General features: G+C 40.0%; 1 protein-coding gene across 1 annotated transcript in view; it reads right to left on the bottom strand.

Moving 5' to 3' along the window:
• LOC126212748 (uncharacterized) overlaps positions 1 to 25,734 on the bottom strand; it is a 33,894-nt gene extending 8,160 nt beyond the window's left edge. Inside the window, exon 1 of the mRNA XM_049940156.1 lies at positions 25,599 to 25,734. Coding sequence (XP_049796113.1) covers positions 25,599 to 25,692 — 94 coding nt within the window. The 5' untranslated portion in view covers positions 25,693 to 25,734. The remainder of the gene's footprint in view (positions 1 to 25,598) is intronic.
• Positions 25,735 to 26,699: the final 965 nt, after the last annotated feature.

Genomic DNA, 26,699 nt, shown 5'->3' with positions numbered 1-26,699 from the left:
ATATATCCATCTGCACATATACAGATACAAGCAGACGTATGTGTGGATGGATATGTGTGCGTGTGCGCACGCGAGTGTATACCTGTCCCTTCTTACCCCCAAGGTAAGTCTGTCCGCTCCCGGGATTGTAATGACTCCTCACCCTCACCCTTAAAAAAGTGGCAGAAGATAAACACGCCACGATAAGACCACGAGACATATTGCTGACACTCGCCTACTTCGTTAGAGCGACAAGTCAAATTATCTGATGGTGTGCGTACCAAAGGTCTTACAGTACGCACAACACAATAGCCCTATGCAGTAATCACCGTTTCTTAGAAGTTACTTTACAGTAGCTGTACAACTTCAAGGGTCCCTTCCCTTACGAACTTTTCTACTGTGCACATATCTATCCAATGCATGCTCAACTATTCTTTTAAACTTGAGTCATAGTTCTTCTACATGCTCCTGCCCTCTGCTGAAAGTGTCAAGTTCCTCACTGAGGTACGACGCTACTGATTTTTATCTTGTTTACTGAACAAACATATACCGGGTGATAAAAAAGTCAGTATAAATTTGAAAACTGAATAAATCACAGAATAATGCAGATAGAGAGGTACAAATTGACACACATGCAGGTTCAAAAAATGTCTGACAGATGGCACTTCATCTGATCAGAATAGCAATAATTAGCATAACAAAGTAAGACAAAGCAAAGATGATGTTCTTTACAGGAAATGCTCAATATGTGCACCATCATTCCTCAACAATAGCTGTAGTCGAGGAATAATGTTGTGAACAGCACTGTAAAGCATGTCCGGAGTTACGGTGAGGCATTGGCGTCGGATGTTGTCTTTCAGCATCCCTAGAGATGTTGGTCGATCACGATAAACTTGCAACTTCCGGTAACCCCAAAGCCAATAATCGCACGGACTGAGGTCTGGGGACCTGGAAGGTCAAGCGTGACGAAAGTGGCGGCTGAGCACACGATCACCACCAAATTACGCGCGCCAGAGATCTTTCATGCGTCTAACAAGATGGGGTGGAGCGCCATTCTGCATAAACATCGTACGTTCCAGCAGGTGTTTATCAGCCAGGCTGGGGATGATGCGATTCTGTAACATATCGGCGCACCTCTCACCCATCACGGTAGCAGTTACAAAACCAGAATCACACATTTCCTCGAAGAAAAAAGGCCCGATAATGGTAGATGTGGTAAATCCAACCCATACTGTGACTTTCTCATCGTGCAATGGAGTTTCCACGGCAGTTCTAGGATTTTCGGTAACCCAAATTGTGCAGGTGTGGGCGTTGACAGACCCTCGGTGCGTGAAATGAGCTTCGTTGGTCGACAACACGTTACTCAACCAATTGTCATCTTCCGCCATCTTTTGAAACGCCCACACCGCAAATGCCCTCCGCTTCACTAAATTGCCAGGTAACAGTTCACAATGCCGATGGATTTTGTACGGATAGCATCAGAGGGTATGCCTCTCTGCCAACCAAACAGTAGTGTATGGAATGCCGGTGCGACGTGCGACTGCACGATCGCTGACTTCCCCATGCACAGACGAACCCGCTACAGTCTCCATTTCTTTCTGAACTGTCTCAGCAGCATTACGCCTTGTGCTCGGTTGGCCACTAGTGGCTTCGAACTTCGAAATCATTCTCGCCACAGTTGCATTTGTCAACGGACCTTTACCCATTCTAATCCCCTTCCTATGGCGATAGGATCGTAACGCTGAACTAGCACATTCCCCATTCTGATAATACAGCTTCACTAAAAGTGCCTTTTCAGGTAACGTCAACATGCTGCGACTGCTGGCACATCTTATTCTCTCTCTCATTACAGCTCCTTTTGTACACGATTATCATGCGCAGTCACTGACGTTTTGCTGTCCAGCGCCATCTGTCGGACATTTTGTGAACTTTGTTTTTTTTTTGTTTCTAATAAAACCCCATGTCATTCCAAGCATGTGTGGCAATTTTTACCTCTCTATCTACAATATTCCGTGGTTTATTAAGTTTTCAAATTTATAATGACTTTTTGATCACCAGGTATATATCTATCCGCTTGTTTTAATTGCCCTTTTTACTTTTGTGACCGTTGTTTCTGCAACCGTGACATGGTCACTGATACTAGTTTCGATGCGGACATCCTCAAAGACATCAGGTCCATTTGTTGCCACTAGAGACAATTACTTCAATCATGAGTGGGTTCCCTAACTACCTGTTCCACATAGTTTTCAGAGAAGGCATTTAGAAATGTTTCACGGGATGTCTTATCACGACCACCATTAACGAAACTAATTTTCCCAATTGATTGTCGGATGATTAAAATCTTCACTCACGATTACATTATAAATGGCGAACTTGTGTTCCAGCAAAGTAAGGTCTTCTCTAAAGTTTTTGGTTACATTAGGAGAGGAGTCTAGTGGGCAATAGAAGGATCCATTTATCATTTTATGCCCACCTCTGATACTGAGACTCGCCCAAACTATTTCACATGCAGCTTCAATTTCTATCTCTCTGGATCCGAGATTCTTGTCTACTGCAACACATACACCATCTTATCCATCTTTTGATTTGCTGCTCCTCATATTGGCTGTGTTTGCAGTTAACATTTTTTGGGATTAGGGGTCCGCCAGTTATGCAAAACACCGTTTTTCTCAGTACCCAAACATGTTTCGGCACCACTGTGCCATCATTACCCGTTCGAATCCCCTTGCTATGGCGATAGGATCGTAACGCTGAACTAGCACACTCCCCATTCTGATACTGAGACTCGCCCAAACTATTTCACATGCAGCTTCACTTTCTATCTCTCTGGATCCGAGATTCTTGTCTACTGCAACACATACACCATCTTATCCATTTTCATTTTTATTTATTCTGCAATGTGAACATTTTCGTTACATGATTATAAAATTATGTGCATTTTGAGTTCAAACAACAGATTGTTTCTTTTTGTAAATACAATACAAAATGTAAACGTATTCATGCTCACCAAATGTGAAGGTGTTTACAAAAAGAAACGATCTGTTGTTTGAACTAAAAATGCATATAATTTTATAATCATGTAACAAAAATGTTCACATTGCAGAATAAATAAAAACGAAAACCCACTGATGGCACAGTGATGCCGAAACATGTTTGGGTACTGAGAAAAACGGTGTTTTGCGTAACTGTCAGACCTCTAATTAAAAAACTACACCACCTTATTTCACCACTGACCTATCCTATCGATTTACACTTAAACTCTCCACAGCTCTCACTGCTATCAAATTCAGGTTTCAACCAGCTTCCTGTACCTACTACTATGTGAGCTTCATTGCTTTTCATGAGCACTCTAAACTCTGCCACTTTGTTGCAAATTCTTTGGCAGTTAATTATTTGGATTTTAAGACTATCACCTGTGGGAGGCATTTCTTTTTATCTTACACCGATACTTCTGGGTTTCATACAACTATCGTTATCTGGACTGGACGGAGACTCGCTCAATCTGTAAAACTCTCGTGTGCACCCCACACACAGTCGGCTACCCGAGTAGCAGCCTCTGACAAGTAGTGCATCCCTGACCAATTTAGGAGGACCCTACAGTTCTCAAACCTAAGACGCACGTCCACAAAGTCGCAGCCTATAGTGTGATTAAAACTATTTTGTACTTGACAGCTAGCCGAGCACGTGACTGTGAGACAGTGTGGGCCAATAGCAAGCTGACGTTCAGCACCCCTCCCCTGCATAGTTGCCACTGCTTATGCGTCACGGTTCAGTACCTGCTAACACCTGGTCTTGTGCGCGTTGTGTTGTGTGAACTGCATTATCTCAGTGTCTGCTTCTCCTTTGATTCCACTACAAGTATGTGATGAATTACTGTAGTGGCTTCTGTGTACAAAATGTCCGAAAATAAAAAGCGTGGTCATCCTAGAGTTCGTAGTCCGAAATCATCTTTGAAGAAAGTTGGGGAAGGAATAGCATTGAGAGGACAATCGCGCGAATACGTCTGCAACGTACGACAATATTTTGAGATGGAAAGAGAGAAGGGAGGGCCTCTTCTTTCCGTTAATAAGGTAGTCGAGAGGACTGCGGCATCATTAAGAATAAGCAGAACAACCGTTATAAACATAGGCAAAGAGCAAAATGAAAAACTGAATACACATTTCGGGTCATCAACTCTTAACTCCGAACCGCCAAGTCTGGAAACACCGGGGAAAAAACAACACGTCAAGAAATGTGTGACGAATGTTGGTTCTTTCAAACAGGATGCGATTCGCAGACATTTGTATGCATATTATCACCGTAGAGAGCATCCAACGTTACAAAAATTGTATGTAACGCTTAAAGAAGCTGGTCTTTCCGTGGGCAGTAAGTCATCTCCTCGGCTGGTTTTATTAAACCTGGGATTTAATTACGAAAAATTAAGCGAGAGTACAGTTTTCTTGGAATGGCAAGATATTGCTGCTTGGCGATGCCGATTTTTGCGGTAGGTAAACGACATTGAACTCCATGATTTAGTGTGGCTAGATGAAACATGGGTGAATTCTGGTCATACACTGAAGACACGTTGGTCTGACGGATCACAAGAAGGAATGGCAATACCTGTTAGCAAAGGAAGCAGAATAATTGTTGTTCATGCAGGTACCACACGTGGGTTTGTTCCTGGCTGTTTACATGTTTTCAGGTCAAAGAAAACCTCAGATTTTCACGAGGAAATGAACCACGCCACCTTTTTATGATGGTTTGAAAATTCACTGTTACTGAATTTGGAGAAACCGTCGTACATCATTATTGACAATGCGCCATACCACACTGTTGTAAAGGACAAAGCCCCAACGCTATCTTCTAGAAAAGACGAAATTATACAGTGGTTATGACCAAATAATATACAATTCGATGACGAAATGAAGAAAGTGGAACTATTGGAACTTGTACCACAACATCAGCCACGATACCCGACATACGTTATAGATGAAGTTTCCAACAAACATGGACATTCTGTAATTAGATTACCACCCTATCATTGTCACTTTAATGATATAGAGCTAATATGGGCCCACATCAAGGGGTACATAGTACGTGAAAACAAGACATTCAGGCTTTCAGAAGTGGAAATATTTTTACATGAAGCTGTTTCTAAAGTAACTGTGGAAAACGGGAGTAATGTTGTAGTAGATACAAAAGCTGTCATTCAGGAGGCATGGAAGAACAAATCCTTATTGGAAGATAGTGTTTCTGAATTAATTATTGCTGTCGGGGAGTCACCTGAAAGTGCTAGCGACACAGAGATAAACGGCGTTTTCCAGCTGTCGGACACAGCACACGTCGAGTGATGGTAAGTTGCCAAAAAAAAAAAAAAAAATAAATAAATAAATAAATAAATTTGTACCTTTTGGTGGTGTTGGTCTCGTTGTCTTGGTATTTTGAGTTTTTGTGATTTGTTCTGAAATTCATGGCACAAGACGAAAATGTAACTAACGGTGGTATATGTGCTGCTTCTCGTCTTTGCGAAACTGTAGCACCCACCCACTTCCAACAAGCTCTAAAAATAAATTCAAACCTTTCCGGAACTTTTTCTCACTTTGACCCCCCCACAAAACATGTAAAGGGAAAAAGTTTGTCGCTTACTACATTTCTGGTGTTGATTTGGAAAAAGTTCCGCGTCAGACGTGAGATTTTAATTAATTTTTTCACTATTACTGGCTGTATTGCTCAGAAAGTTTGCAAACATTATCGAAACATGCCACTGAAGACAACATTAAAATTTTGATGTTGTACGACACACGGTTTAGGAGATGGGGAATGATTAATATTGAGTAGCGTGAAAATTCAACTTTTCGGAAAAAGTTAAATATTTCTCTATTTCAGTAGCACAAAATTTTCACTGAGTTAAAAAAAGTGTCAGAAGGTAGTCCTCGTATCACTCTACCATGTACAGTTGCCAAATTATAAAAAAACATGACTTCCATTCTTTACAGCGGCAGCTGGCAACATTGCACGGCCGCTCAGCGAACTGTCAAGTACAAAGTAGTTTTAATCGCACTATAGCTTGTCACAGAACCTTTGAAGTCTCTGGTTCGTCCTTCCACTCGACTCTAAACCGAAGGGCCACTGACAGTTCTGGGGACAATGCTGCAAATTGTGAGCTTTATTGAAACTCCACGTCCTCTGCCAGTCTCTGGTACGATCTCTGAGCTCAGACGAGAAGCATTAATTTGTTCCAATGTGTGCCACAATCTGCAGCAGGTTGCAGCTCGTTCCCCCAACAGCTGCTGGAATAGCCGCTGCAACGTGTCGAACGAGGCCCCGGCACACGCCAAGTGCACCTGGTGTTTTCTCCTGTCCCTTGCTGCCATTTCCCTAAGAGGTACCATCATTAAGTGCGCATTTGAACTGCCAACGATTAACACGCCCCTACCATTTTACGTTTGCCACCTCTTGACACTGGACAGAACAGATTTCTCCAAAACTGGTGAAGTGAGTCATACTGGCAAATTAATGTTGTTTTAAGCAGAAAAATGGGGGCACAGTGCTACAGCAAAAATTTTTGATTACTTGGCTAGTGATATAAAATGTATGACAGACAGCAAAGTAAAATTTGAAAACAAACTGAAAAGGTTTCTCCTAGACAACTACTCCTATTCCGACAATGAATTTTGTATTGTTGTAAGGCGAAAAATGTAGGAATTACAAACTTGCTTATATTCTTATGAATGTTCAGCATGTAGTTATATTAACTAATTAATTTGTGATGTGAATACAAAATGAATTTCCACATCATTATGATTTGTCATGCAAATGATTCACGAAACACGGATCACGATGACAACGGTTTATGCGATGCTCAACATCGTGGTCATCAGTGTCCATACAAGTTCATAATCTTTCCATTTCCAGTCTCGCCACATCTCAAATTATTATGAGGACAACACAAACACCCAGTCCTAGGGCAGAGAAAGTCCTCGTTCCCGGCCGGGAATCGAACCTGGGGCCCACGAAGAAACATGGAACTAACAAACTAATTGAGAATCTGAAATAAAGTTAAAAACATACCTCATTAGCTACTCCTTCCATAAATCATCTAGTTTCAACATCTGGAACTACCTCTTAGTGACTCATTTGTTCATTCAAACACACATTCTGTTCTGCACATATGATCAGTAAGAAAATCCTTTGGAGGTGTGGAATACGTCACGTCATGGGCAGAGGCATTCACTTTATAGTACACTAATAATGCGTGCAAGATCAAGGGGGGGCGGGCTGTTTGCAGGCAAAATACTCTCCGATTTCAAGAAGAACGTTATAATTTCAATCGAAAAGAAATCGGGTGCCGAGAGGTGTGAATATTACTAATATGTCATGCTTGCAAAAAACTAACACAAATTCTTTAGAGAAGAAGAATGGAGAAACTGGCGCAGGCTGACCTTGGAAACTATCAGTTTGGGTTCCAGAAAAATGTTGAAACACGGGGAAGCAAAAGGCTATTTACAAGTTGTGCAGGAACCAGACGACACTTACTTGTAAGAGTTGAGGGGCACAAAAGGGAAGGGGGCGAGGCCAGGTGGTAGCCTACCCCGATGTTACTCAATCTGTACTCTGAGCAAGCAGTGAAGGAAACCAAAGAAAAAATTTGTGAAGGAATTAAAGTTCAGGGAGGAGAAATAAAAGCTTTGAGATTTTCCAATGACATTTTAACTGTCACAGATAGCAAAAGGCTTGAAAGAGCAGCTGAATAGATCAGACAGCATCTTGAAGGGAGGATGTAAGATGGACAGCAACTAAAACAAAACAAGGGTAATGAAATGTAGTCTAATTAAATCAGATGATGCTGAAGGAATTAGATTAAGAAACAATATACTAATGGTACCAACTAAGTTTTGTTATTTGATGGCTAGAGTAGAGAGGATGTGAAATGCTGCAATTCGCACAAAAATGCAATGAGGCGAAGCGACCATTTGGATGCACTTTCAAATGTCTTGACCACTTTATTCCCAGAATTGCCTTACACGTTTGAACATTCCATCACTTTCATAGGCAACAAAAAACTGGTATCGGAAGATATGAAAATATGTTACGTTTCACCACTGATTAGAGACATAGTATAATGAGTAGAACATGGCTTTCTAGCCTCCAGTGTTACGTCAGTCGAATAAAATTGTTCATTAAACATTGTATCTCGTTGACATTCCCAATTATGAGACTAGTGCAAACTGCTACCAAGGAACAAATTGGAAACCAAATGGACTAAACTGCTAGGCGGTGCTGGACACGCAATATATGCTGCATTTGTTTGTTACAACTACAGTTTCATTGTTACATCAATAAACCTATCATGGTAGCACTCACAAATTGCCTGAATTTCCTGTACGGCACTTATGCATTTGCTCCCATTGGCGGAAATGGCAATGTATGGGTGCCTCCTACTCTTCATAAGTAAGCACTATGTGCCTGAACTGGTATTTCTATGCTTTATATATAATTATAAAATGGTATGTATGAACTGTTACTGATGGTATTAATTGAGATGCTGTAAGTTGTCAAAAATTGTTTTTAACAGACAATTTGCCCGGGTAGCCTAGCACCACTCAACGGCCTCGTCCAATATATTATTTTTTGATGATTGAAAAGATCTGTTATGCATTGTTTTGTAACAGAAAAAAACTGATGTGATTTCCACAATTTGTTTGCTGGTGAAACTCTTTTATATGATTTAATGAAGAAGTTATAGTTGTTAACAGACAAATGCAGCATATACCACGTACCCTTCACTGCCTAGTGATTTAGTCCACTTTGTTTACAATTTGTTCCTTCACAGCAGTTTGCACTTCCCTCATGATTCAGAATGTTGACAAGATACACTTTTATATTATTGCAATAACATTGGCAAGCTAGAAAATCATATTCCACTCTTTACACTATGTCTCTAATCAGTGGAGGAAAGAAACACATTTTCATATCTCTGGATATCAGTACTGTATTTTATAGCCTTTGAAAATGAAGCAATGTGAAGACACACAAGGCTATTTTGGAAATAATAAAAAAGTGCGGTCGAGACATTTAAAAGTTATTGAGGGATATGAAATGTAGGCGGACAATGGCAAAAACAAGCATTTCTGTACACGTACAAACTCTAGGGACCGATCAACGAGAGGATACGGAGCAAAAAAGGTCTAACAAACTTATGTCCGGAAATGCACGGTTTCAATGCTAGACCATTTATTCAATCATACATTTTTACAGAGACTGCAGTCTAATACGCACTGTACCATGCAGCCACAGTTACAATATGTGCTGAAAATGGTTTCCACACGCCTCAACGCACGTTCTGTCGCACATGTTAGCATCGGCCAGGATGCATCCGAACGGTGTCAAAGGCAGTACGAATACGCTGCTTCAGAGTCTCCAGATCGGGAATGGGTTCTGCATACATAACACTTTTGAGATGGCCCCATAAGCAGAAATTGCAACGGGTCGAGATCCGGTGAACAAGCAGGCCGTGTAACTGGACCCCGTCGTCCAATCAATTCAGCAGGGAAGACACGACTGAGATGCGTTCGGATGTTGACAGCAAAGTGGGCTGGAGCACCACCGTGTAGCTGCCACATAACCCTCTGTATCATCAATGCCACCCTCCCATGTTACCATTCCGGCATTACACAGCCCTCTATTCCACCAATGCGCTCACAGTCTTTTTACTTATCTCCTTCACCACTAACCCCCCCCCCCCCCGCCCCAATCCCTGTATGCTCCCAGAAGCAGCACGTCACTATCCCACCCCCCACCACGCTTTCCCTCCCTGGCCCTGCCCAGCCTCCTCCTTACCCCCACCACCTGGCTGTTCGCCCTGTCACGTGCCGCTTCGCGCAATCTGGCCTTAGCTCTCAGAGACTGTGGTCTTGATGTGTGCTTTGCACTTGTGTGTGTGTGTGTGTGTGTGTGTGTGTGTGTGTGTGTGTGTGTGTTTTGCCCATTTCCAATGAAGGTCACGTTTGCTGAAAGCTTCCTTTCTGAAAGTCTTTTTGTTATGCCTATCTGAGACTCAGCATCTCCACTTTGTGGTGAGTAGCGCCTATTCTGTTCGTGATGTTGTCACATTCTGTGCCGGATTTCCACTGTTTGACATCTGATGACTCTAAATAAATTCTCAATAAATTTCTATATAATTCCGAAGTCCTTTTTACTCACCCTGTACATATTACCCAACTTCCACAGCTTAATTCTCAATTGTAGCTCTGTTTTAGCAGTTTTGACAGCTAAACAGTACAGAGGCAAAAGCTGTGACATTCCATCCGCTGTCTACTGTGATGACAACTATCTGAGATGCCACCGCCAAGTATATCCGGCAGTCTCTGCTGCCGAGAGCTGCTGCCGTTGCCTATCCTCGCTTTCACTGATCGGAACACTGCAGTGCCTCACAACACCGGGCCTTTGCAGACTTCATTAATGGCTCACAGTGAGTTGTTCTACCATCATTATTCCGGGACAGAGCACTAACTCAGTAATTGCAGACCCCCCCCCCCCCCCTCCCAACTCAACTCTTAACTATGAGCAGTCTACAGCAACACAAGCAGATATCTCCCAGAGAGGCTGCCACATAACTCTTCACGACTACAGCCCTATCACGCAGAGCTGTCGGTTGCTTTTCGGGGCTGCAGTCTACAGCATCAATGAGAGCACCCTCATAATCCACTAGCTGTTGTGCAGCACGGGCTACACTACCCGTGTAGCTTGCCATAACATCACGAGATGTGCGCCTTCTTTCATGAGACTGAGAGGCGTCTGTATTGGTGCACACCGGTGAGGCCAGCACCCTTCTACTAACCGAAACTGCTGGCAGTCACTTAGTAAAGGCCCGTCCACACGCAATGCTCTGTCTGCGCAAATGTCTGCGCAGACAGATCGTTGCGTGTGGACAGAAGATTTGCACCGACCTGAGGTGTGTGCAAACCTGGAAGTTGGAGTTGGAGGTTTGAGCGAAACCTCTCAAATCTGTGGGTTCAAACCACATCTGCGCAGACGAGTTGGAGCGTGTGGACAGGAGATCGTCGCAAAACTGGCGCGAAACAGCTATTTGCTCTGTCTAGTGTTTGTATTTGTGCACACAGGGCATTAAAATGGCCGATACTCGTCAGTGTTCTCGAGAGTTTGTAAGTCAATTCATTGAAATATATAGAAACCACCCATGTTTGTGGAAAATTGAAAGTAAAGAATATAATGACAGAGACAAAAAGACAGCAGCATACAATGCTCTAATTAAAAAACTGCGGGCAGTTGACGCCTCGGCAAACAGAGAAACAGTAATAAAAAAATAAATTCGTTGCGAACTGTTTACCGAAAAGAGTTATCCAAAGTTCAGAAATCTAGAAGATCTGGTGTAGGAGTAGATCAAGAATACCAGCCAACGTTATGGTATCTGCTTGGCTATCTTAGTGATTAAGAAACGCCAAGACCGAGCAGGAGCACAATTGAAAATGAAATTGGAGTGTCAATGTGCGAGGAAATGGAACACGAGGTAATGTAAAACAATATATTTCAAATACATTTATCAAAAGTTCATTCAAAAGAATATATTTGTGTGCAAACATAATAGACAATTAACTGCTGTTATAAAAAGAACTCATCCTTCAGGACATCGTTAATAGCTTCACATGTGTTGGGTATTATTTCACTCAATGCTTGTTTCGATATTGCAGTTGAAAATTCCAAGTCCTTGTAGCTCCTTCCTGTTGCTAGGAATCGTAATGTTACCGCCAGCTGTTCACGAGGAGAAATTACCCTTCTCATACAAGTATTTTTTCTCACAATATGAGGGGTTACAAGCTTTAAGAGATAATTATAAGTTTCGACATCCGTCCGCAAATAATTTCGCCAGTCGCTAGGTTCGCCCTGCAACTCTCGCAGTAAATTTACGTGAGAAAACTGCTTTCGCTTTAGCAGCCACTGTCTACAACATTTTGACTGCTTTCTCTGTTTCCTGTGGTTGGTCTGAATGTTTTTTGCAACACAAGTTGTGAACAAAGACCACAACAGAACTTCCTCCATTTCTATATTTCAAAATAACTGAATTAAATTTTTATATCTAAAAACAAAGATGATGCGACTTACCAAACGAAAGCGCTGGCAGGTCGATAGACACACAAACAAACACAAACATACACACAAAATTCAAGCTTTCACAACAAACTGTTGCCTCATCAGGAAGGAGGGAAGGAGAGGGAAAGATGAAAGGATGTGGGTTTTAAGGGAGAGGGTAAGGAGTCATTCCAATCCCGGGAGCGGAAAGACTTATCTTAGGGGGAAAAAAGGACGGGTATACACTCGCACACACACACATATCCATCCACACATATACAGCATCTTTGTTTTGAGATATATTTGTCCCACGTGGAATGTTTCCCTCTATTATATTAATTAAATTTTTGACGTTTACGGGGAGCGTAGCCGCTTGCCACTGATATTTCTTTTCTACACCGACAGATGGCGGGCGAGTAGTAGATTGGGGTTTGTGTCGTGTGAACACACCACATTTGCAGCGATCTTTTGCATGTACAGACATCTGCTCTGATGTCTGCGCAGACAGATCGTTGCGTGTGGACAACTGTGTACCTCTAATCAGTAAATGTCTATTCTGATAACTGTATCTTACTAGTGTCTTTTAGGGTTCGTCAGACCACACTCCACACATCATCATCATCATCATCATCATGATGACTGTAACGACTGCAGTCCTGGACCTCTGTAATACATTAAAAGTGTCATTCCAGGAAACTTTAACTAGCTACAAATGGCACAAACAGCCTTCACTAAAATTAACAGAATAAAAAAAAACTCTAAAAACCAAAACTCCGTATGTTGGAATTTCAAACAAAATGTGGGAAAATTACTTACTACATAATGTCTTCAGTTATAGGTGGGGTGATCAGAAACAGTCTGGAAAGCTAGCAAAGGTGTTTCAGAGGAGGCTGTGCTGGAAAGTATCTGTTAAGAAAAAAATTTGTTACACTGCACTGGTTCTGAGTTAATTAGCACTGAAGTTAGCCAAACAGGACATTTCACACGCAAATTCAAGTGGTCCACCATATACAATTAGTGTCAGTTGTCCTTATATTGTAGATAATAGCACACGCTCAGACTTTGGCTCGGGTTCGATGCTAACTACTACAATCCCATGTCCAATTTTTGTTTATCACTCTCTTGTTCAGTTTCAGGAAACTGAACGAAGAACACATTTGGAGACACTGTCTCTGGCTAATGTCAGTGCTAAGTAACTCTAAAATGGCACAACTCATCAAATTTTTTTCTTAACGATTATTCTTCAGCACAATGCTTCCGTAACAACTTTACAATCTTCTCAGACTGTTTCTGATCACCCTGCATGAAATGCATCAATGCTGAAGGGAATGTTCCCTCGACACATTAAAATATACAATTTTTAAACCTCTTTGTGAGAAACGCGACAAAAAAAGACTTAAATAACGATCATTTAGTTTCATTACTGACGTCTTTTTCCAAAATATTATTGTAAGTAATGCACTCAAGGTTGGTCTCACATTTCAGGGGAAACAATTAATTGACACATCACAGTTTGGGTTCCAGAAGGGTTGCTCGACTACGAATGCTATTCATACATTCACTTATCAAATAATGCCGTATTAAACAATAAAATATCACGAGTTGGAATTTTTGTGATCTTTCTCAGATGTTCAACTGCATAAATCGTGTTACTCCTTAGAAAAACTTTAGTTTTATGTAACTGATGACTTCACACAGCTCGTTTGAATTATACATCACAAACAGAATGTAAAACGTTGTTCTTAATAACTGTAGAAAAACAATAACTACAGACACAGTAATACCTTCTTGCTCACAACACCCCGTAGCTCACAAATGTGCAGCTTTCCACTCAATGGTACACTGTCTCGTATCTATCCCAATGTCCAGAGATGATTTTAAAACAGAGTTAGATACAATAAAATTTATTGCCACAGCCAATGGCTACAGTCCAGTTGTTATTGACCATTACTGGATTACACCAGGCATAAGAGTATCTTGTAAAAGGAAGTGGGAACTTTTTCTGCAGTCAAAAACTCACAGCAGTCAGGAATTTATTAATTATTTCAAAAAATACAAGCTAGTCTTGAACATGTCATAAAAGAGGCAAAAATTAAGGAAAATGACAAATATATTATGAAGTCATCCAATAAAACTAAGTCCATGTGGAAAGCTGTGCAGGATCTTACGGGGAAGAAGACAGCTCACAAAAATATTGTGATATCATATGATGGCAAGAATGTCACTAAACCTAGGGCAGTTGCAAACAGTTTCAATTCTTACTATGCAACTGTTGCTGGAAAATTAGTGAAGGAAAAATTTGGAAATCCACCTAATACAACATGGAAAGAACTTTCAGCTATTGAAATAAATAATATATCCATGTTCCTCAGTCCAGTAAGCCCAACAGAGGTCCTAAATACCATTCATTCACTGAAGAGTAAGTATTCAACTGGTACTGATGATATTCCAGGTTATATTATAAAAATAAATACTTTCACCTTTATTGGACATATGCAATTCATCCTTATCATGTGGTGTCTTTCTTCAGCAACTGAATATGGCAAAAGTAATACCCCTAGATGAAAAAGGAGATCATCAATGTATGGGTAACTATAGGCCTGTGTCTCTATTGTCAGGGTTTTTGAAAATTACTGAAAAAGTGTTCCTTTCAAAACTAATTACATTCTTCGACAAGAATAATATTATTTCTGGATGTCAACATGGCTTCAGACCACAGAGATCAATTTAAACTGCCACTTTCTATCTGATAAACCATGTCTTAAATGCAGTGGACAACCACAGAAATATCTCAGGTTTATTCTTGGACCTAACAAAAGCTTTACTCCTGAGGAAACTTGAATGGTATGGTGTAAGAGGTGTGCCAAATCATATTTGGAATATCACTCTCAGGTAACTGAAATTAAGTACATGGAAGGAAATGAACTCCAGGTACACCTTTCAGAACCATGTGGACTAAGTCATGGTGTTCCACAGGGCTATATTTTAGGTCCCTTTCTTTTTTTGGTCTACATTAATGATTTTCCCATCACACGTTAGGGATTCTGAACCTGTACTGTTTGCAGATGATACCAGTCTATTGATTGAAGGGAATAAAGAAGAAAATTTTACTGCATCTGCAAAAGATATTACAAAAGCAGTGTCTGAATGGTTTACCAGAAACAGGCTAATAGTTAATCCCCACCACACTGATCAAAATAAAAATCCGGCACAACCTGTAATATGTATAGATAACCAAAACATTAGTGCTGTCAATGAAACTAAATTTCTTGGGATTCATATCCAGGAAAATCTTAAATGGAGCACTCATATCACAGCCCTAAATTCGAAACTAGCAAAAATGAGCTATGCAGTAAGAATTCTCTGCAACATTACTAGTGCAGAAACAGTTAGGGCTGTATACTTTGCTCGTGTACATTCAATACTGAAGTACGGTATCATTTTCTGGGGAAATGTACATCAGGCCATAACAGTTTTCAAGAAACAAAAGGCAATTATAAGAATAATGAAACAAGTGAGCAGCAGAAAATCATGCAAACCTTTCTTTAAAGATCTAAAGATCCTACCCCTTCGCTGCATTTATATACTGGTAGTAGTCACGCATGTCAAAAAAAAAAAACATTAAGAAAAGAAAACGTTTTTCCTCAAAACAAAAGTGTCCATGATCACAGTACCAGGTCAGTGACATACATGTTAATCATTGTAACACCACATTATGCCAAAAAGGTGTATATCATGCTGGAACAAAACTTTACAACAGATTACCAAGACATATAAAATCTGTTCCTGAACTAAAAATCTTTAAAAAGTCTGCGACATCCTACCTTCTGAAAAACTGCTACTATTCAATCTCACAGTATCTTACGCAAGAAAAAAATTTAGTTTGTATCTTTAATTGTAGAAATAAGTTATAAATATACAGTATTTCAAAAATTTGTAATTATTAACTGTATAGATTCAATTTGTCATAAAAAGTTATAAAATGTATGTCTGAATTTGAAAAACCAATACCTAAAAAGGTTTTCTGTACAATATATGTACCGAAAAAGAGATTTATATGGACAAATAAATAAATAAATACATGCATATATCTAAAAACAAAGATGATGTGACTTACCAAACGAAAGCGTTGGTATGTTGATAGACACACAAATAAACACAAACACACACACAAAATTCAAGCTTTCACAACCAACAGTTGCTTCACCAGGAAAGAGGGAAGGAGAGGGAAAGATGAAAGGATGTGGGTTTTAAGGGAGAGGGTAAGGAGTCATTCCAATCCTGGGAGCGGAAAGACTTACCTTAGGGGGAGAAAAGGACAGGTACACACTTGCGCACACACACACACACACATATCCATCCGCACATATATAGACACAAGCAGACATTTGTAAAGGCAAAGAGTTTGGGCAGAGATGTCAGTCGAGACGGAAGTACAGAGGCAAAGACGTTGTTGAATGACAGGTGAGGTATGAGCAGCGGCAACTTGAAATTAACGGAGGTTGAGGCCTGGTGGGTAACGGGAAGAGAGTATATACTGCAGGGCAAGTTCCCATCTCCGGAGTTCTGACAGGTTGGTGTTAGTGGGAAGTACCATATTTACTCAAATCTAAGCTGCAGTTTTTTCCAGTTTTTGTAATCCAAAAAACTGCCTGTGGCTTAGAATCGAGTGCAGAGTAAGCAGAAGTTCTGAAAATTGTTGGTAGGTACCGCCACAACTAACTTCTTGCATCCTACACAGGCATGCTTTGCAGGCACAAAGATAAATACTGGCGCCAAAATCAATGCGTCAGTAAATAAATTTAAAAAAAGTTGGAAGACGAGCTTTTTTTTTTCGCCGCCCCGAGTTTCGACCACTGCATTTTCATAAATTATCCAACGACGTAAATACAAATTCCGTATTGTTCATCTTCGAATGTAGCAGCATTTCAATGTACTGTGAAAATCTGACTGCCAAGACTGTTTGTATGTTTGTCAATATGGTCAACTCTACGTTCTGATTTTTTTCCTACCTGTGAGAAGAGATGGTTGCTAATAGGAACTTTTATGAATTGTGAATCACATGCAGTATTCTCTTCACCATAAAAATAATACGAATATAAACATTTTGCCATGTATTCTTTCGTGTTTGCTGCTGTCTCATTTAAATCCTGTCTGCCTAATAAACTACAAAACTAGAGTGAGACAACAGCAAACGTGGAAGAATATACATATCATGTCATGTTTATATTCGTATTATTCTTATGCCTAATAGTGATAGTCAGAAATGAAGCATGGCAACTGACTAGATTTTTAAATCTAAGATGACTCTAATTTCTGTGCAGAATGTAATGTACTAAAGAGGCGTCTACAAAGATTTTCAAATGGAGAAAAATTTTCGCTAAACTCTCGTTCAGAACATCATCTATGATAAGCAGTCTATTATTTGATTCTTGTTGATCATTATCAAAGAAAGCAGCAGTGTAAGTAACAACAAATAGCATTCTCTTGCCATTGTTTCACTTATGAGACAATTCCTCTCTCTCTCTCTCTTTTTTAATTGTAAGCGGCGGTAGCGTGCAGAAAAGCAAGCCATGCCGGGAGCGGCGAGAGGCCGTAAACACTCATTATCAGAATGCGACAAACAATGCACGACACAGTACAATAACGCATTATCAGCTTAGTGACGTAAACACTTATAACAAAGAGGACGACACCTATCAGATCAAAGAAAAATAAGCAATCAATTCAAACCAGACGAAGCACGTGAAAAAACCGCCTGCGGCTTAGAATCGAGTGCAAAGTAAGCAGAAGTTCTGAAAATTGTTGGTAGGTGCCGCCACAACTAACTTCTTTCGTCGAATATATGTAGCACTACACAGGCATGCCTGACGCGTAGCAATGGCTACCTGGTAAAGCTTAACTGGTAAGCTTAAGACTCGAACCAAACTACTGTACCTGTATCGTCATTCATTCATCCTAACTTGTGTCTCATATTACAATGGACCAACTTTGTTTCACTTTGGAGGTGCGGCCTAAAATTTCTCTCTCCCCTTGAATTTCGAGTCTCAAGTTTCAGGTGCGGCTTAGACTCGGGAAAATTTGTTTTCCTTGATTTGAAGTCTCATTTTTCGAGTGCGGCTTAGATTCGAGTGTGGCTTAAATTCGAGTAAATATGGTATCCAGATAACCCAGACGGTGTAACACTGTGCTAAGATGTGCTAGCCATGCACCAAGGCATTTTTAGCCACAGGGTTTATCCTTGGTGGACGGCCAGCACACCTTGGCACAGTGTGACACCGTCCGGGTTATCTGGATACTTCCCACCAACACCAACCTTTCAGAACTCCAGAGATGGGAACTTGCCCTTCAATATATCCTCTCTTCCCGTTACCCACCAGGCCTCAACCTCCGCTAATTTCAAGTTGCCGCCGCTCATACCTCACCTGTCATTCAACATCATCTTTGCCTCTGTTCTTCCGCCTCAACTGACATCTCTGCCCAAACTCTTTGCCTTTACAAATGTCTGCTTGTGTCTGTATATGTGCGGATGGATATGTGTGTGTGTGTGCACGCGCGAGTGTATACCTGTCCTTTTCTCTCCCTAAGGTAAGTCTTTCCGCTCCGGGATTGGAATGATTCCTTACAGTCTCCCTTAAAACCCACATCCTTTCGTCTTTCCCTCTCCTTCCCTCTTTCCTGATGAAGTAACCATTGGTTGCGAAAGCTTGAATTTTGTGTGTGTGTGTGTGTGTGTGTGTGTGTGTGTGTGTGTGTGTGTGTGTGTGATTGTGTGTGTGAGATTGTGTTTGTTTGTGTGTCTATCAACATGCCAACGCTTTCGTTTGGTAAGTTACATCATCTTTGTTTTTAGATATATTTTTCCCACGTGGAATGTTTCCCTCTATTAAATGTATGCATATTCGTATATGTAAACATTCCGCACTGGTATGATTTACCTCCCTGGTCATGTGTGAACCCAGACATCAGAGCTGCAAAATGAACAGCTCTCGAACATACGCAATCAGTTTACAAATGGGAATGTTCTGGGAATCCATAGCATTGGCCTATGATTCCACACCACACATGGTCTTCATTTGAATGGCTTTGGGAAAGTTCAAAACTCAAAAAATAGTCTAAACCATCACATTTAATTCTCTCATGTCAGATACAAGAAAAGTTATAAAAAATGTTATATCCCCAACTGGGGAAAAAAAAAGGATATAGTGATTATTTGCTGCTGCAGCATATTCCTGTACTATTATTTTGTTTTATTTTAGGGTGCAAAAGCAACTAGGACATACATGCCCACATCAGAACCTTGGAACACTAATATGAAAAAGCAGTTAAAAACTACTACACGTTCAGCCAAATCGATAGGGGAAAACAAGAACAAGAACTTCCTCTTGGAAAAAGAGGTCCACAAAATACACCATAGAGAAATGGGGGTTGCGAACTACGGATTAAATGTCCTTCACCATACTTTTACGACAGATTCCTGTGGTAGTTAACACCCTCCAAGAAAGCCTTTTTTTAGACTAGAGGATGAAAGTTACAGAGTAAATTTTGCACCCTTTAATAACAATTTAGCTCAGGTGAAATCTAAAGTTACGAAACCTGTCACATGGACAACAGATTACCTGTATAGCTTAAAAATATTTAACCAAAATATAAGAAGCATTTTAAATAAAGAAGAACTACCGCTTTCTGTTCAAGGAACTGCTGACACAGATTAAACTTTAGCTGATGTGTTCTCTCTAACTGAATATTACCTGTTGTTGTTGTTGTTGTTGTTGTTGTGGTCTTCAGTCCTGAGACTTGGTTTGATGCTACTCTATTCTGTGCAAGCTTCTTCATCTCGCAGTACGTACTGCGGCCTACATCCTTCTGAATCTGCTTAGTGTATTTATCTCTTGGTCTCCCTCTACGATTTTTACCCTCCACGCTGCCCTCCTATACTAAATTGGTGATCCCTCGATGCCTCAGAACATGTCCTACCAATCGATCCCTTCTTCTAGTTATGTTGTGCCACAAACTCCTCTTCTCCCCAATTCTATTCAATACCTCCTCATTAGCTATGTGATGTACCCATCTAATCTTCAGCATTCTTCTGTAGCACCACATTTCGAAAGCTTCTATTCTCTTCTTGTCCAAACTATTTATTGTCCATGTTTCACTTCCAGACATGGCTACTGTCAGAAACGACCTCCTGACACTTAAATCTATACTCAATGTTAACAAATTTCTCTTCTTCAGAAACGCTTTCCTTGCCATTGCCAGTCTACATTTTATATCCTCTCTACTTTGACCATCGTCAGTTATTTTGCTCCCCAAATAGCAAAACTCATTTACTACTTTAAGCATCTAATTCCCTCAGCATCACCCGACTTAATTCGACTACATTCCATTATCCTCGTTTTGCTTTTGTTGATGTTCATCTTATATCCTCCTTTCAAGACAGTCCATTCTGTTCAACTGGTCTTCCAAGTCCTTTGCTGTCTCCGACAGAATTACAATGTCATCAGTGAACCTTAATGTTTTTATTTCTTCTCCATAGATTTTAATACCTACTCCAAATTTTTCTTTTGTTTCCTTTTACTGCTTGCTCAATATACAGATTGAAGAACATCGGGGAGAGGCTACAACCCTGTCTCACTCCACTCCCAACCACTGCTTCCCTTTCATGCCCCTCAACTCTTATAACTGCCATACGGTTTCTGTACAAACTGTAAATAGCCTTTCGCTCCCTGTATTTTACCCCTGCCACCTTCAGAATTTGAAAGAGTATTCCAGTCAACATTGTCAAAAGCTTTCTCTAAGTCTACAAATGCTAGAAACATAGGTTTGCCTTTTCTTAATCTAGCTTCTAAGATTAGTGTCGAGGCCCGGTGTGGCAGCCAGCCTGTGGATGATTTTTAAGGTGGTTTTCCATCTGCCTCGGTGAATGTGGGCCGGTTCCCTTTATTCCACTTCAGTTACACTGTGTCGTCGATTGCTGCACCAACACTATCTCTACGTACGCATACACCATAGTTACTCTACTACGCAAACATTTGGGGCTACACTCATCTGGTATGAGACGTTCCAGGGGGTGGGGGTGCCCACTGGGGGCCGAACCGCACACAATAACCCCGGGTTTGGTGTGGGGCGGCGGTGGGGTGGGTGGACTGCTGTGGCCAGTTGTGGGGTTGTGAACCACTGAGGGCTACGGCGGGACAAAGCCTCTCCGTCGTTTCTAGGTCCCCAGTTAAATACACACAATACACTGTAGGATCAACTTAAGCCAAGATGTGGTGGCAATTTATATACACAATACTTGTACATCACAAACCATACATGTAGCTCAGTACTTTACTGAACAACATTTTGAATACTGTGGTGTCAAATTAGGACTGGAAACTCAGTTTCTCAAAATAATTGCAGTTTACAGGGCACCTATGGGAAATATTAGAAAGTTTCTCTCGCAGCTAGAGTTAGTTCTTAAAAATTTAATAGGAATAACAGTCACAGTACACTATGTAGTATGTGGCGATCACTATGTTAATTTTCTTTCAAATAGTAAAACTAATGAACAACTGGATTCATTTTTGTCAACTTTCAACCTACTCCTGATGGTCTCATTGGTATCAAGAATATACGGGCACTGCAAGACCTTGCTTGGTAATGTGTTCCTGGATGCCACAAATTACAATTACATAAAAAACACAAGAAATAATAAATGGTCTGACTGATCACAATGGTCAACTGACAACCTTCAAACTCTCCAGTAGGAAAACAGTAAAAGATCACAACCTGGTAACCATGTCAGAATAATAAATCTGGAATCCGCTAGCTTGTACAGGAACAGTTTACACCATGGACAATGAAGAGGAAGTTTACCAGGCAGTTACAATGAAAAATTCAATTCATCTCTCACCTTATTTCTCAAACATTTTGAAACCTGCTTCCCCCAAAGACAGATTAAAATGAAACTTCCTGGCAGATTAAAACTGTGTGCCCGAGTTCGAGTCTCGGTCGGGCACACAGTTTTAATCTGCCAGGAAGTTTCATATCAGCGCACACACTGCTGCAGAGTGAAAATCTCATTCTGGAGATTAAAATGAAATCAACCTGCTGTGGAAGGAAGAGTGGATAACAGCTGGCATCAAAATATCATGTGCTTAAAAAAAAAAAAAAAAAAAACTTTTATATAGAACAAAGGGCTAGTACAAACCTAGCAGTGAAACTACATAACAAAGAATACTATAAAATTCTAACGTGTAAATGGGAAGACCAAACAAATATATTATGCAGAAGAAATTAACAGGTCAACAATGAAGTAAAAACTATATGGAACATTGTACAAAGTGAGACAAACAGGAACATAAAATGCGAACAAGTAGGGGCTCCACACTCCTCTGGTAGTGGTTCAGTCAAGGATAACCAGAAAGTTGCTGCCTCTGACTTTAATAACTTTTTCCTCACTGTCGCTGAAAGAACAGGGAACCATAATAAACAGTTTCTCACAGAAGCCATAGAACTACTACCACATGCAAAACACAACAAATATAGCACTTCACTTCAAAAGCACTATATCATCCAGTGCAACCATTCTGCCTAAAGGAGCCACTGGCTCCATAAGATTGTCAATTACAACAATCTTATGTGTGTGTTCTGCCCCCACTTTGTGAGTAGAACTTTTGATCTATCCAGATAATAAATTTGTCTATAGGCTGAAGCATGCCCATCCAGAAAAGTGGAGCAAGAAATGTACTATTAGTTTATCGTACAATTTATGGCCATATGACACAAAATGGCCTACTGATACCTACACAGTTTGTCTTTTGTAAGGGATTCTCCACAGAGAGCTATATTTAGAAAATGTGTGTTAATTCCTAAGGAACCAAACTGCTGAGGTCATCGGTCCCTAGACTTCCGCCTACTTAAACTAACTTATGCCAAGAACAACACACGCACCCATGCTCGAGGGAGGACTCGAACCACCAGCGGGACTGGCCTCGCAATACGTGACATGGCGCCTCAGACTGTATGGCCACTCTGCACAGCCCATATTTTGTCTAACAGGTGAAACTCTAGATGAATTAAATCTCAGGAGGAGATCTTTTGTGACTTTGCCAAAGCTTTCAACTGTGTCGATCGTAACATATTGCTAAAAATGCTTCCAGACTATGGTATCAAGGGTAAATCGTTGACATGGCAGAATCTTATTTACTCAACAGGAAGCAAAGAGTCATCTTAATGGAAGCAGACTTGGAGTCCCCCAGGGCTCGACCTTGGCCCACTGGTTTTCCTAATCTACATTTATGATCTGTCAGTTACAGTTCACGACAGACTAAAAATAGTCATGTTTGCGGATGATTCAAAATGGTTCAAATGGCTCTGAGCACTATGGGACTCAACTGCTGAGGTTATTAGTCCCCTAGAACTTAGAACTAGTTAAACCTAATTAACCTAAGGACATCACAAACATCCATGCCCGAGGCAGGATTCGAACCTGCGACCGTAGCGGTCTTGCAGTTCCAGACTGCAGCGCCTTTAACCGCACGGCCACTTCGGCCGGCGTTTGCGGATGATACGACTATTCTGATCAAGGGCCAGTTCCACACTGCAGGATACAGCCCTGACAGTCTCTAACCAAGTTCGCAAACGATACACAGCAAATCGCCTAATTCTAAATTTTTCAAAAATCAACGTTATACAGTTTCGGAGAGTAAATAATAATAATAATAATAATAAAAAAAACTCCAAGTTCCTGAAATGGAGATCAACAACCAAAAAATTTATGAAACCACACATACAATCAACTAAGCTGGAAAGAGCAAATTAGTCAGCTGTTCAAAAACTTAGCACAGCGTGTTTTGCCCTGAGCACTATTTCTCACCTTGTTGATAGAAATATTGCTTTTGTCCTATTTTGCAAATTTCCATTCTGTATTCTCTTATGGTATCTTCTGGGGAAATGCTATAGGGGTTGAAAAAGTCTTTCAAACTACAAAAACAAGCAGTGAGATTAATGTGTGGGGTTGTAACAGAACATCCTGCAGAGATATTTAAGATTCTCAGGATATTTCCTATTACCAATCAATATACATACACGCAATGACGATGTTTGTACCCAGCACCAAGGAATTATTATTATAAAACAAAAAAACTAACATTCACAAGCATAACAAAAGACGGGGGGAAATTTCCACCAAGACCTGCAACTCTCACAAAAGTCCACGGTGGAGTAACTGAGAAATTTAAAAAAGGAAATTAGTAACATAAAGGTTTTCAGAAGGAAACTAAAAGCACTCTTCAGAGTAACTTATTATAAAATGAATGAATTTCTAGAGTAATAAGGCATCATTTTGAGTAAAAATAGATGAAACTACTTACATTAAAAAAGAAAAAACTTCGTACAAGAATTTTTTTTATTATGTCATGAAGACAAATGTGTATTCCTAACATAAATTATAACAATAAAATGTACACCACCACTTATTCTACACTATTAAGTATTTCACTCTACCTTATTTATGTAATGAAGATAAAAATTTTGTATTTTAATTTAAATCATAATGACAAAATGTAAACTTAATTTATTTGTAGCACTGGAATAAAAATGGGAACTTCATTTGTTTTACTATTTAAGCATTCACTTGAACAGATACCATTAAAAATGCAGGTTGTAACATTGTCCACAACCAATCATTAATAGAAAAGTATTTGTATGGTATATAAAATGTTCACATAATTTTGTATTAGTTCACTTGGCTTGCCCTATGCTACTAGTACACCCTTTGTACAATATGTAATCAACAGGACCAAATTAAAAAAAATCAAATTAAACCCACTCTTGTGGAATAATTTTCTGCAGTAACTCATGAATTAGAAAGAATGTATTAACCACAAAAAAGTGAACCATAAGAACAATATGTAGTCTTCACCCACAATCATCACATAGGCACCTCTTCAAAGAGTTGTGCATTTTAACTGCACCATCACAATACATACAGTCACTAATGATACTACTAATAAATAAGCCATCACCATCTGATAAGATTTACAGCATGCACACACACACAACACTAGAGAAGAAAAAGACTTTATTGCTCGTTGTTGAAGCTGGTAGTAGCTCAGAAAGGAGTTCAATACGCAGAAATAAAAAAAATTTAGCACTTACCCAACAGCCTAACGTGACTGACAGGTAGCAAAGCAAGTTGTAAATCTAATCTAAAATCATCTCTCCTGGACAACTCCTATTCCAGGGAATAATTTATATTTAAAAACTGGTAGCCTCTAAAAAATGTCCCCAGATTTCAATGCAGCTATAGAAGTAGGACTAAAAAAATAAAATGTTCATTAATGTTAACATTAACCATGTATACATATCCTGTAAACCATATTATTCCATATCATTTTGATAAAACAACTGTTCAAACGATCTATAGAATATGCAACTAACTTAGCAGCATACAAATCCTTCAGACAAAGCATTTACGTAACTCCACAGAGACTACTATCAGCTTTCAACATACTGGCAAAGTAAGGTTCTATCTAATACAGATATTAGACTTAAGTAGAATTTACCTTTTGGTTTCCTGTTATTCCGATAAACTGTAGGAGTGGCTACTGAAGTATTCTTTGGCTTTGTTTTCAAACGTTTGGAGCTTCTCCTTTTCATGTCTTATGTTCACTGGCAGCCTAAACACCTTTGCGCATAAGAAACTCCACTCACAACCCGAGACAGGAATGCATTGTCCGTACAGAAATTATCTGCAGGGTTGAGGCACCACTTATGGCCTTTTTATCGAAATTCGAGATAGGCTATCTGTTTACTATGGGAAAAAAGTTTACAAACTAATTCAGAATATCATAAACACTTTTTCAACATCTATACATAACAGCTATATAGGAACAAGGGTTCTAAGTTTTATAGCAACAGAAACAAGGAAATACTGAATACAAGATAGCATATTTCCTCAGTTTTGGCCACACTAACTCTAGCTATTGTCAGTTATTTCCCCAGTTTAGGCTACTGAGTATCATAACAAAACTGGTGTTCTAAATAATTTAGAATCAATTTCCCAGTAAGTTATTTTGTTCTTTATACAAGCACATAAGAGAAACATGCATAAATTAGTTAAAAATTTGCAGCAACTAGTGGAACAATTGTTGTTGTTGTATCTTCAGTCCAAGTTCTAGTTTGATGCAGCTCTTCATACTACTCCATCATGTGCAAGCCTCTCCACCTCTGGGTAACTACTACAACCAACACCCTTCTGAATCTGCTAATGTATTCATCTCTTGCTCCCCTCTATGATTTTTACACCCCCCCCCCCCGCCCCCCATGCTTCCCCCCAGAATTAAACCGGTGATGCCTTGATGCCTCAGAATGTGTTCTGCTAACCAGTCCCTTATTATAGTCACGTTGTACCACAAATTTCTCTTCTCCCCAATTCTATTCAGTACCTCCTTGTTAGTTACGCAATGTACCCATGGGTAGAAAGACAATTAACACAATATATTGTGATAATTTGCCTAAAAACGATCCAATTCTCCTTTTGGAGCCAGAAAAAAAAGAGGTTTCATCCATATTAAAAACTCTGTTAGGGTCATTTAATATATCCTTATCTTTCAGAGTTTTAGATACTTCCTGGAACCAATTTCTTATTTCTCTTCAGCAATACA

This window comes from Schistocerca nitens, chromosome 11, assembly GCF_023898315.1.
Source record: "Schistocerca nitens isolate TAMUIC-IGC-003100 chromosome 11, iqSchNite1.1, whole genome shotgun sequence".
Classification (NCBI taxonomy): domain Eukaryota; kingdom Metazoa; phylum Arthropoda; class Insecta; order Orthoptera; family Acrididae; genus Schistocerca; species Schistocerca nitens.
The sequence above is the reverse complement of the archived record's forward strand: the minus strand, read 5'-3'. Positions and strand labels throughout refer to the sequence as shown.